This window comes from Magnolia sinica, chromosome 6 (assembly GCF_029962835.1).
Source record: "Magnolia sinica isolate HGM2019 chromosome 6, MsV1, whole genome shotgun sequence".
NCBI lineage: Eukaryota > Viridiplantae > Streptophyta > Magnoliopsida > Magnoliales > Magnoliaceae > Magnolia > Magnolia sinica.
In genome coordinates this window covers 102,667,848-102,681,471 of record NC_080578.1, presented here as the reverse complement: position 1 = coordinate 102,681,471, position 13,624 = coordinate 102,667,848, and the positions used below count along the sequence as shown (strand labels likewise).

The 13,624-nt window shown below is 40.7% G+C and overlaps 1 protein-coding gene and 1 long non-coding RNA gene across 2 annotated transcripts; one reads left to right on the top strand and one right to left on the bottom strand.

Annotated features, from left to right (window-relative positions):
- Window positions 1-223: 223 nt before the first annotated feature.
- Window positions 224-13,624, top strand: LOC131249341 (uncharacterized). Its single transcript, XR_009172795.1, has 2 exons — window positions 224-282; window positions 13,513-13,624. It is a non-coding gene; the product is annotated as an uncharacterized LOC131249341 (long non-coding RNA).
- LOC131249337 (probable carboxylesterase 8) lies at window positions 6,550-8,218 on the bottom strand. The gene has a single exon (XM_058250022.1). The coding sequence runs from the start codon at window positions 8,119-8,121 to the stop codon at window positions 7,084-7,086; it is 1,038 nt and encodes a 345-aa protein (XP_058106005.1). The 5' UTR covers window positions 8,122-8,218; the 3' UTR covers window positions 6,550-7,083.

The following is a 13,624-nucleotide window of genomic DNA, read 5'->3' as shown; positions in this document are numbered from 1 at the left end:
GATTGGGATGAGTTGATGTCGGTCGATGGTGTGAAAACACTTCCTGGTGTCGAATTCCAAAAACCAGCGAGAGGTTCCCAACTCTTCTTTTGATCCATCTTAGGGCCAAGTGGCAGCCTCGACCTGAGCGGAAGTGCGATGTGTCTGGAAACTCGGTATCGTAAATGGATTCGGGTACCGTTCAGCTTCTATAGTGGCCCTTAGCTGTAGTTTGTATTGGTGCTGAATGAACATATCAAACAAAGGTGAGCAGTTGGGTTCCAGTCCTTGCCTCAGTGGTAGGTAGACTCTGAGGAGTTTCAACACGAGGTCTTGGGTTCGAAACCCATAGGTGGTGAAATCCCACTATGGCGCGCGTGAGTGTGTGTCGGGTGCGCATGTGTTAAAATAAAAAACAAAACAAAGGCGAGCAGTATAAGCCCTTCTCTGGCGTAGGAAAAGCAGTGAACTCCATAAGCTAGGGCTTTGTTCACAGCATATGGGCCCAATGTTGGAAACAGGTGGGCTGGTTTACAAAACTTCAGCCAGGTTTTTTGGAGCTGTACATTTGTTTTGCAAACTGTGGACCTCTTAACCAGTGGATCAAACTGACTCTTGGGCTATATATATTAAATTTATTGAACAATTTACGTTTTTAAATATTTTATTTTCAGTGAGATTTTCTGATAATATCCTGAGAAAACCTCAAAATATGAAAATCTTCGAAGAAATTTTCAGGCCAAGAAATTGTCAATAACGGGATTTGTCACTGTCCATATTCCAAAGTGGTAAGGTTTGTAAGGATTAGAGCACCAGGGATGGTACCCTGAAACACACACACCCACACACCTCCAGTTAAATGAACGAGCCAGAGAGTATATCTTTTCTTTTCTGCTCTTTTTCCTTGAATACAAGTATTCAAACATGGCCTAAGAGCATCTAAGAATGCTGGAGTTGCTATATATTCTATTCAAAAAAGATATGCTTGAATCAGTGTTTGAAGTATTGGTATCGACTACAAGTTTCGGTGGTCGGGGATATGGAAACAATATTGATATCTATGATAATATAGCTGATAACTAGAAATGTGAGAAAACATGGGAAAAACAGTAGAATTTTCAATGAAACTTCAAGAGATGATAAAATAAACACATTTGCATATTTAGGATATATATATATATATATATATATATATATATTGCAAAAAGAATATGTACACAATAAGTTTCCATTTAATGAGGGTTTAAAAGCATGTGTCGTGGTAATAAACAGTCTTAACGATCCTCTTCATCCCATTTAACCATCCAATCATCCATCCAAACATCCATCGATATTGCAGAATATCGACAACTCGTGATATTTTGCAAAGAAATCATCAACAATAGTAAAGGAAATAAAATATTGTGGTCTTGATATTGTGCATGTTGCGATGATGATAATAATGAGATATTATCAATATTAACAACGACAAATTGAAAACTGTATACAACAATGTGCTCATAAAAAAAAATTGAAATAGATTTTTTTTAATTTTAATAAACAAGCTTTCTACGATATATGTACGTTGGCGATATTATTGAAATATCGTCGATATACTTGTGATATAAGTATCACCTAGAATATACACAGTTGAAAATATTGGTGATACATATGCGATATCAATACATTAGCAATACAAGTGACGACTAGAATTTATACAATTGAAAATATTGGTGATATCTATTCGTTGGTAGTACTTGGCAATACATTGTTAATGCTGGGAATTTCTAATACTACCGGTGTTATTGGTATTGCCAAGCTGGAGATAATGATAATATCGGAGATATTTCAATAGTACGGGAGAATTCAAACAATGGTTTGAATAGGCTTATTTTGTACTGTGTCTATAATAGCTTTTCAAGAGCTAATTTAGGTGTCTTTCCCTTGAAATGAAGAATTTTTTTGTGACGATTGAAAAAGACATGATTTCACATAAAATAAGTGCATTAAAGAAATACAATTCAACTTCACGTTGCTATCTACTAAATAAAATACAAGCTAAAATTCAGGAGCTGCATGTGCCTCGACTACCATTCATTGTCGTTTGATGTCATATGGGTGGTCGTGGTCATCATTGTCATAGCCTTGTCATCAACATCTGAGTAGGTTGTCTCGTATTCATCAATATTTGATTAAATGCAGAAAAAAAGTGTACATATCTAAATGAGGAAAATAGGCATATACAGTATGGTTTTGAGAACTTGCAAATGATTTCCATTACTCTTCACACGCAATGCACAACCAATGCCTACACCCAATATGTTCACTTGTTGTTGAACAACTAAATTTGAAGTATTTCTACTTTAGGTGGGTCCCTTGGTCTTGGTGGGGCAAACCTGATGAGCGGATTAGATGGCATATACAAGTTGTGGTGGACCCTGCATTCCATCTAGAAATTTCTAGATTGGGCGTCCATCCTCAATGTCCCTCGTTACTCCCTTTGGTGTGGCAAGTCTAAGTTAATGATCCGGCTGGATTTGTCTAACATTGGAGGGCTCAACTAATAACGGGTTGGTGTTAGCTGCTAGGTTTGTTTTTAATTATGCAGGCGTGCCAGAATCGATACAACGGCTGCTCGATCCAAACCGATCAACTTTGACCTTAAGCGCCAAAATAAGTAGATATTATATGGCCAAATTACGAGAAGATTGGTCGCTTACTCCGTTACTGGATCATTTGCAGAAGTTTATAAGAGTAGGAGATAATCAGAGAGTTGGGTTCTTATCCAAAGATGGGTTACTTTGTGCCTTTCATAAGAAATGACTTTTAGAATACCGGTGCAAAGTAAACAAAATGAAGAACTCACATTCGATTACTAAGAGCGATTGCAATAATACATCTCTTGAAAGAATTGCTTGATATTGGATATAGAACAAATCCAGCATAGGAACATTAACTTAGATTACAATTAAAGATTATAACTAAGAATTAACGCTATTTGATTACTTCTACTTTTAGGATAAGTTGAGATAAAGTAAATTGATAAGATTTGTTTGTTTGGTTTGATTGGTATGAGATGCTTTTCTTTGTTGATTTCCTCAGCTATTTATAAATTTATGTTGCTGCTTATTCATACATATTCTTGTTCCATTAATTGCAACGATTACAGTAGTCAAAATGCAATTTTCTTGATCATTCTCTTGTTACGTTTCTCTTTTACTACTGTTCCTCATCTGAACGTTTGTTGGCTACTTGTTTCATTTCTGTCAGCTAAGGTTTTGTTTTTACTACCCTCGGTTGTATTTTATATTTTGAATAGTTCGACCACGCTTCTTGTATATCAATTATAACGTTTTATTGACCATCTTTGATGTGTAGCGTAAACGTGTAAAGTAAATTTACGTCAATCGTGAACCTGCCATAAGGGCTAAAAATCTCTGAGGGCGTGTTTCGCCCAACGCACTGGATGGTATTAAGTGGGATTTGATCCCAATTTATATCCAATGGCCTGTTTGGATGGCTGGATGTTACTCTGGCGCATAACACCTCGTAAACTGCACTGGCCTCCCAAGGGATTCATGAAATTCGTCCTTCAGACTTATTCCGTCCCTTGATACAACATGGGATACGGGATGGGACCACAGGCGGCCTCACAAGCGGCCCACCGTGATATATAACTTTGATCCACACTGTCCGTACGTAAGGTCCATTTAGTATAGAGAATTGGGCCAAATCAAAGGTAGATCGAAGGCTGCAGTGGACCACACGGTAGGAAGCAGCAATGCTAAGGACGCCCACTTTTGAAAAACGCTTGCATTTCTAAATACTTCCGACAGTTTACAGCTGGAGGAGGGCCGAATCCCATTATCCATCCAAACAGATTACCCAGATCATCCCAGCCTCTTCCAATCCACTGGAATTCTTGGACACCACTGACCGTCCTCTCATTACCTAAATTTAATTTCATCTTTTCTAAATCACTCTAATGCATTGTTCCAAACTGGCACTGAAGGATCTTTTTAATCAACTTCCTCTCTCATTCCTCTCTCGTTCAATGTCACATGTCATTTTCCGATTGGCTTTCCCAAAATTTCAAAATTAGGATACAACAGGTACAACAGTTGGATGGTACTCATGCATCAAGCAGATATGAACACGTGTGCAAGATCTATGCTCTGTTAGGTGGCCACACTATCTGGCACAAACATTTGATGAGTCCATTTTTTTTTTCCCGAGGATGTTTCCTGCACGTGAGACACTATTGCGTGTGCATGAGCCAAGGGCAGGGCTTTACATGTGTGCAGTAAACCTAGGTGTAGAAATTCGGGTTCACACCGTCCCAAGCGGGCGCGGATTAGATACTGACAAGTTCAGTATCCAAATCGCTACTGAAGTGAGGTCACCAAGCTGTGTGGACCCCACCATGATGCATGTGTTGTTTCCATACCGTCCATCCATTTGGAGATATTGTTTTATGGCATGAGAAAAATAAGAAGATAGATCTAAAGTTCAAGTGGACCCCACCATAGAAAACAGTGGGAATAGTGACATCCACCGTTCAAATCTTGTTAGGGGCCACAGAAGTTTCCGATCAAGCTTATGTTTTGGTTTTCACTTCATCTATGTCTATGTTGACTTATGAATAGGTTGGATTTAAAAATTACATCATGGTGGGCCCTATAAATGTTTCAACGGTGGGTGTGACTGATCTCACGGTTTTCTGTGGTGGGTCCACTTGAACTTTAAATCTATCTCATTATTTTTCTCATGCCATAAAATGATCTCTATAAATGGTTGGACGGTATGGATACAACACAGGCATCATGGTAGACATCATGGTGGGGTTCACGAAGCTTGGAGACGACACTTTTGTAGCCGTTGGCTACTGACCTTGTCCGTATCTAATCCGCGGCCATGCACTACATGCGCACCAGCCTAGCATCGATGGGACGCCTTAGCCTTTTAATAAGGTGTCGTTTGGCGGCTTGTATTTGGATGTATCCGATGATGGTCATCTTGTGTGCGCCTGTGTGAATTCAGTGTAATGTGTGTAAAATGTCTTTTTTAGCTCTTTTTTAAGGGAGTGGATTAGGTGAGACCCTGGAGTCCTGGACTCACTCAAGACGGTGCTGCCCATACTGTGGGGCCTACCTTGTTGTATCTATTTTGTGTCCACACCATTTATCCTCTTTTTTTTTTTTTTTTTTTTTGTTTTTTGGATCATTTTAGTACATGATTTAAAAAATTAATCAAATCCAATTATCAGGTGGACCATACCATATGAAAAGTGGTGATTGACCATTAATAGGCTAAAAAAGTTTTGGGCCTAGTTGATATTTATCTTTTCCCTTGATGCTCTTGAGAGAATGATGAGACATCCACTGTTCAAAATTTCTAGATATCAAGTCTTTTTTATGTGATTTTTGTAGATTTTGAAAAGTCCATGGTTTGAATACTTTATTCATTATAAGCACTTTACAAGCTAGCCAAGCACATAATTTATTTACATGTAAACAGATTATCACTTAAAAGCCAAACCAGATATCATATAAACCGATTATACCTGAAATTCTTTTAAAGCGTAATGTGTTGACAAGTAAAAAAAATTACAACCCCTTAATTAATTAACTTCACGTTCTCATAGATGAGAGATTCGAATGCAACACAAGCATCAACATAAAATTTTAATTCCATTGCAATTTGAATAATTCATGCAAGGATTTCAATTCACGTGCAGATTTGATTTCGAAGTCATTCCAAATACAACATCATTGGGAGGACGACATTATTGCTGATTGTGCCTGTTTGATTTGGAGGGAACAGGGAAATACCCTTGAAAAAGGTCCCCGTGTTTGAAATTTCAAATGCATTTTAATCTCAACAATTGGTTCGAAAAAGCTGTCTTGCATCTGTGGATCCCACTATGATGTGCATTACATATCCATACCGTTCATTTATTTTATCAGAAGATTTTAGGGCCTAAGTCCAAAATTGAGACAAATGTAATGCTCAAGTGACCCATATCACAGGAAACAATCGCCATTAAAAGTTATTTTGTTTATTAGGCCTACATTAATGTTTATTTGTCATCTAACTTGTTCATTAAGTCATAAAAACATTAATAAGAGATAAACACAAATATCAACTTCATACAAAACTTCTAAGGGCCACGTAAATTTTTATACGGCAAGCAAGCATTCAATTTCCACTGTTTCCTGTAGTGTGGTCCATTGGATCTTTGGATCTACCTCATTTTGGGGTTCATGGCCTAAATGAGGCTGATGTATAGGACAAGCAATGTTAATACATTACTTACATCACAGTAGGCCCTTTATTCTTTTGGCAACTATCCTCGATTTCAACGCTAAAAAGTTCAGGCACAGGAAACGATGAGATAATTTTCTGTTAAGTAATTATTATTTATTTACCTAATAATTACCATTTACTTCAAAAATCAAACATGCCCTTGTAGGGCATATTGTCCTTACCATGTTGTGCCTGCCTGGATGTATTTGTGGTATATCCACACCGTTCATTTGTTTTTAAATCTCATTTTCGGACGCAATCCCAAATGTTAAGTAGGTAAAAATATCAGGTGGACCACACCACTAGTAACAGCGATGAATGACTATTAAAAACTTTGTGTGGGTCACAAAAGTTTTGGATCAAGCTGATGTTTGTATTTTCCTTTCATCCATATCTGCTTGACATTATCAAAAGGCTGGATGGCAAATAAACATTAAGAAAACCTCTACGATGGGCCTTCTGGAATTTTTAATGGTGAGGCACTCAATCACCACTCTTTCCTCTGGTGTGGTCCACCTAAGATTTCGATCTGCTCGTAATGTTTTAGGACCACGTCTAAAATGAGCTACAGAAACTGATGGACGGCGTGGATATACAACACATCATCAAGGTGGGCCCCACAGAAAGGGTAACACCTAATCCGCTCCCCTTTATCTTTGTAGAACTATCCTGTTGTTATGATACAGGAGTGTGGCAGTAGGCCTACTGTCCTCTGCAACATCCAGCGCATGTCATGAACGGTTCAGATGCCTCACAAGGGCGCCAGGTTGGCACGTGCGGAGGGGTGCGCTTACGCAACCAAACCTCAGGCAGGGACACTCACAGCCCACTGCTGACTGACAAGATGAAATCCCTGATGTCCGTAAAGAGGTCCTGGGCCTTCTTTGGATCAAAAAACTCAACGCCATGGCTCCCTTCCTCCTCGAACTGGCCCACCGCACGGACCCCACGATCTTCCAGCATCTTGACGAACGCGCGCTGGCGGTCCACGAGCGGGTCCCCGCCGTACCCCTTCACCAAGCACGGCGGCAGAGACCCGACCCGATCGTGGTAGGACCCGGGCGTCATCGGGTTGCAGAACTCGTGGTCCCTGTCGGCCCCAGCCGGCAAGGACAGGCGCCACATCAGGTCGTTGGAATGGAGGGGCAGGATCCGATCCTGGGCCAACCTCAGCTCCGATTCCGTCCTCTGAACCCCACCGAAGAAGGGCTGGTTCACGATCGCTCCAGCAATCTTGAACGGAGGGTCCAGATCCAATGCCCGCAGGGCCACGTGGTAGACGATGTTGCTGCCGGCGCTTGAGCCCGTGAGAAAACAACGCGAGAAATCGGCGAGATCGGGGACCATCCACGTGTCGCGGTGGAGATCGGAGATGGCCTGGTCTCTAACCCAACAGACGGCCTCGATCGCATCATCGTACGCGGCGGGGAGAGGGTGCTCGGGAGCTAGTCGGTACTCGACCGAAAGGACGATGGCAGGTACAAGACTGGCGATGTGCTCGCATGCCACGTGGAAGAGAGCAGATGCAGCGCTGAAAATGACGAAACCGCCACCGTGGAAATAGATAATGATGGGGAGAGGGGCCATTGGTGTCAAAATCTGGGGGCGAAATATCCGAATCCATGTGTTGTTAGAGGGATTAAGGGAAATGTCTTTGGAGAGAACGTAGTAGGGTTGCTGCACCTCAGCTTGTGGAGGTAAGTTAGGAATGGGGATGGACCGTATGTTCTTGAGGAGATCGTACGGATCTTCGAGGTTTGAACTCTCACTAGTAGCTCCCATCTCGGAGGTGGACCGCATGATCTTGAGGAGACCGTACGGATCTTCCAGGTTTGAACTCTCACTAGTATCTCCCATCTCTCTCTCTGTCTCTCTCTCTCTCTTGATCGAGGAAGGAGGCGCTCTCTCTCTCTCTTTCTTGATCGAGGAAGGCGGCGTTGAATAAATAGAGCTCTTTTGTCGGGAAACGGATTGGCTACTCCCCCTGCCACCAGCCCCGTGGCTGGTGGTCGGTGCTCTGTGGGCCCCGATATGATGTATGTGTTTCATCCATTCCGTTTATCCATTTTTACATATTATTTTAGAGTTTTATACCAAAATTGAGAGGGATATAAATCTCAGGTGGACCACACCACAGGAAAACAACGGTGATTGGATATCCACCATTAAAATCTTCCTAAGGCCCACTGTACTGTTTATTTGACATCCAATCTGTTGATCAGGTCATACAGGATCAGATGAAGGGAAAAACCAATGATTAGCTTGATCTAGAACTTTTATGACCCCCAAAAGGTTTTTATCTGGGAATATGGATGGACGGAGCAGATAAAATACATAAATCATGACGTGACTCACAGAGTTTTCTCAGTGCGGGCGTGTTTGGATTGGCGTATAGGACTGTATTGCAATGTAATACCGTACAACACGTATATTCTGAGCATTGTATACTGTATTCATGAGTCTTATCATTGATCAGCAGAATGTTTGTTACAGAGTGACCTTAGAAATGTAATCAGCGGATATACCTAAGGGCCTGTTTGGGAGCGTGGATTTGGAACCCCCTGGATTCGCAACCCCCAGGATTGGAAACCCCCTGGATTGGCAATCCTCTCGGTGTGTTTGGTACCCTTGAGTGTGAATCAACTTTAATTCAACAAATACCTATACATGGTATAATCACGGGGGTTTGAATTTAATTACTAAATCAACTTTAATATCCCCAATTAGTGAGATATATAATTTTTGACACTATGGTTGTGATAAGCCCGCTAAAATATATGTTTTGCCTAAAAGTGATGAAATTCCAAGTCTCAGATGGACCGCAAGCACAAGATCATGTTTGAGTGACTAACCAACGATTTTTAATCGTTGATTGATATGGACAATGTTTGGACAGTGCTGGACAATATTTGGACGGTGCTGATCTACATGAACAATGTTTGGACGGTGCTGATCATCGTTAGTGGGTCATGTGCCCAGTAGAATGATAGTGTACAATGACATACATTTATACCTGCAACTATTCAAATGATTTTAGGTGTAATCCAAGCTCTTACCTTAGATTACAAACCCCCTCAAAGAGGGGATTGGAACCCCCTGGATTGGCAATCCCCAGTTGCTTTATACTGCCAAACAACCATGGGGATTTGAAACCCCCTCTGATCCTCTCCAATCCCCTCCAATCCAAGGTGCCAAACGACCCCTAATTCACTGTTTGTTGAAGGAATGGAATCTCCAGTGCAAAAACTTCATAACACAGACAACATACAATAGTTGCTGTGGACCACGGATTGGCTACTAAAATCTAACACCACCCAATGGATGGTGTTCGATGCTCTGGGGGCACCACCAAGATGTATGTGTTTCATCCAAACCGTCAAAGATATAGTGTTCAATCAATCAACACCATTAGAAAACATTTTGGGGCCATAAAAGATCTGGATCAAGCTGATTTTTGTATGAGCCCTTCATTTGGGCTAAGTCCGTCTTTATTTTATAATATTGGATATCAAATATTCAGTACAATGGAAATTAGGACAATTTAGGTGGTGGATATCGTATCACTATTGTGTCGTATGGACAATCAAAATGGATGAAGCACATATGTCATGGTGTGGCCTACAGATCACCGACCAATTTCCATGCGGTCCACAGCACACAGATACTTCAGAACAAAAAATAATTACCTGGTTTCACATAACAGAAACATAATACATTTAATACAAATACCTAATTATGTATGTCCATTAACTAAAAAAAATATAAAAACAAAAAAGTTGAAAAAAATAGAGTATAGCATAAGGTAAATCAGAAAAAGATATTTCTGAGTCCCCAGATGTATGTGTTTCATGTTCTAATCGTCCAGCTAAGCAATTGTTCCCATCCTTATCATCATAGAGATGAAACAAACCATGAAATCACTGCGTATATAAGCACCACTCTAATAAGAACCTTAAAAATGACATCCATAATCCCTGCTTCCGTACCAACCCGATTGACCTCTAAGTTCAGCTGATCAAGAAGGTGCACCCCAACTTCATCTTCGTCACTGGAAGCCAAACGATGAAACGAAGCAGATTCACTTTCGACTCTTTTGGCGAGGCCTTCGTTTGTGATTGCTGACGCCCTGTATGGAGCTGTAGGATTGGTGGAAGATCCAACATTCTGCAGTGTGACCTACATTCATTGAACCCGAATGTCCATTTGTTAATTTGTTATATGATATGGTGTATAAATCTGGTCATAACCAAAAAATAGGCAACAAAATAATCGAATAATGCATATGAAAATAAAATTCATATCTTGAATCTCGTCCACTTTGTCATAGCTGATGCGTAGGATTTAAAAGATTGGTGTCTGCACCCACTGAATCCCTCTACTTGTGCCCGAGCAAGCTCCCACTTCTCATAAATTCCAGGCACCCTACCGACAAATACCACATAGTATTTCCCCATTTGTACTGATAAAAAACCAAATTAACGTCAGTTTGGATGTTCATTAACTGATGAAGCAGTTTTTTCAGACTTGTATAGATGTAAAAATAGCACATATGAAAATTAAGATGGAATTAATAAACAAAAAAAAAAGAAAAGAAAAGAAATTGAAATTCTCTCTACAAATTAAGCATAGGCTTTCTCACCTGATACGGACCCTTCATTTAAACCCAAACTGACATAATATTACCCATCCGAGTGATGGATTTAAATCCTGGTTGTTGTGAAAAGAATTTTACAGACCCTGTTTACTTGAAAGAAGAATTATACAAGTTCTAATAGTGTGCCCTAATACAATCCTATAAGAAAGTTGTTATGAATTTTAGGTTATTAATTACTATTTAGCACACATTTCATTTTATTTACATCTATAATACAAATTGTTTTACCTAAAAGTATGGCGACCACATGGGATTATCGGATATCTCTTTCGGAATATGTAAACCTAGGAACTTCACATATTCGGGATACAGTCCAATTACAGCATCAAGAACTCTATGAAAATAACGATTAACTGTCTCACCAGACCTTGAAAACCGATGACCAATGACACGGTTTCGTACATTGTGGCCGATAGTATGAAGAAACAATACCACCTGTTCCTCTAAGCTGCACCTCCTTGAATCAGAAAGTGAAATAATATGTTAGTCCTTCAGACATCTATCACAGCCAATGAACATTGACAAATAGTACAGTAGATACAATCAATACAAATAATCGATTGAAGATGTATCCTATTAGCCATATGTGAAAAAGATCGATGCATTTTAAATCATGTAAGAAAAAAGATGGAATATTACCTTCAACAATCAACAAGCTTCTGGATCTTATAGAAACACTACAAAATATTTTCAGAACTTACTTCTCTCTCTCTCTTTAAAATTTTTCGTGGAAGAATATGGAAGACAGCAGTGTCTTTTATAGGAATATATGAAATAAAGTTAATATTGGTCGGTGGAGTTCATTACTCCCACACTGTATGACATGCAGAAGTCATGTCGAAGGTGTCGGGAGGTGAATCCATCTCCCGGATACTCTTCTGATATGTAGGTTGTCATCAAGATTTCCATTTGAAGAAAATTGGAATCGGGTGTATTGCATGCTACACCTTCTTTGTAGGGGTACAGGAGAGAACTGTCTCCACAATCTTGTTCGACTGCTCCAACAACAGAAGGTACATGGAGAGAATGTATATCCACAACATAGATTGGATACTGTCAACTAAAAACATTGGTCAGATTTTGTCCCTGAAAATGCAAAGGATAGAAAATACATTACCTAGTCTTACAAACTTTGTTAGAATGATGTGTATACGGGAAAAGAAGATTGATTTTTCTGAGGATGAAACAACATAAAAGTTCATGGCATCTTCGACGTAGCTGAAGACCCTTTTGCGAACATCCAGGCTCACGTTCCAGATGTTGTCGGAGAGGAACGATCTCCTCTTTCACAGAGTGGAAGCCGAACGGAGAAGAAGAATGAAGCAACAGAAACGCGCTATGCTCTCTCGAAACACCAGAGAGAAAAGGGGGTTTTTTCTTTGAAGGCGGTGCAATGCAATGAAGGCGTTGCACTGAACGATGTGAATAAACAACTGTATTGAGATGCGTGGCCTTTCGTTTCTGGTTCCGAGACGTACATGGGCGGCGAGTGTATATCGGAATTCAAATCATATTCAAACGGAAGTTAATGTATGATTTTAAAATAAAACAACGCAGTACTCTATGGGCCTGCGACTAAAATGATACGCAGTACTTTTTCAATCCTGGAACATGATACGCATTCTGCAAGACTTTTGAACTCCCTTTCATGGGTGAGATTGTGAGGTCACCCACGTGCTTCATGGCAGGGGTGCACATCGAACCGGTAGAACCGTGGAACTGGACCGGAACCGACCAAACGGTCCGGTTCTAGAGTGCACCGGTTCCGGTTCCAAAAATCAAAGAACTGATTACATCGGTTCGGTTCTCGGTTTGGAGGTAGGTAGAACTAAACCGAACCGAACCGAACCTGGAACCAAACTTGGAACTGAACTAGGAACCCTTTGATTGTTCCATATTTGATTCATGATTTATGGTTTACAATGCACCATTTGATTGTTTCCATAAATGTATTTTAACACACCTTGTACAGTATCTAAACCATTCATCAAATGGATCACAACACGAATGAACATGGGCAAGATTATAAAATAAAACATGCAATTGGGCTAGTTTATAAAAAGCCCAGAACCCTGGAACCGATCCGGAACCGAATCGGTTTTAATGGTCCGGTTGCGGTTCGGTTCTAGGGTGCTAACGGTCCGGTTCCAGTTCCAAATATCCTATAACCGTTGGGAACGGTTCGGTTCCGGTTTCACCCCAGAACCGGACCGAACCGACCCGTGTGCACCCCTACTTCATGGGGTACACTGAATTATCCGCCGTAGAACTTGGGATCGTCGATCTCTTCCTTAAAGATTGGGATGAGTTGATGTCGGTCGATGGTGTGAAAACACTTCCTGGTGTCGAATTCCAAAAACCAGCGAGAGGTTCCCAACTCTTCTTTTGATCCGTCTTAGGGCTGAGTGGCAGCCTCGACCCGAGCGGAAGTGCGATGTGTCTGGAAACTCGGGATCGTAAATGGATTCGGGTACCATTCAGCTTCTATAGTGGCCCTTCTGCTTTGGTGTAGTTGTAGTTTGTATTGGTGCTAAATGAACATATCAAACAAAGGCGAGCAGTTGGCTTCTAGTCCTTGCCTCAGTGGTAGGTAGACTCTGAGGAGTTTCAACACGAGGTCTTGGGTTCGAAACCCATAGGTGGTGAAATCCCACTATGGCGTGCGTGGGTGTGTGTCGGGTGCGCATGTGTAAAAAACAAAACAAA

What these genes read in the sequence shown, in the direction of transcription:
- LOC131249337 (XM_058250022.1), bottom strand. Translation starts at nt 8,121, where the DNA reads ATGGGAGATACTAGTGAGAGTTCAAACCTGGAAGATCCGTACGGTCTC.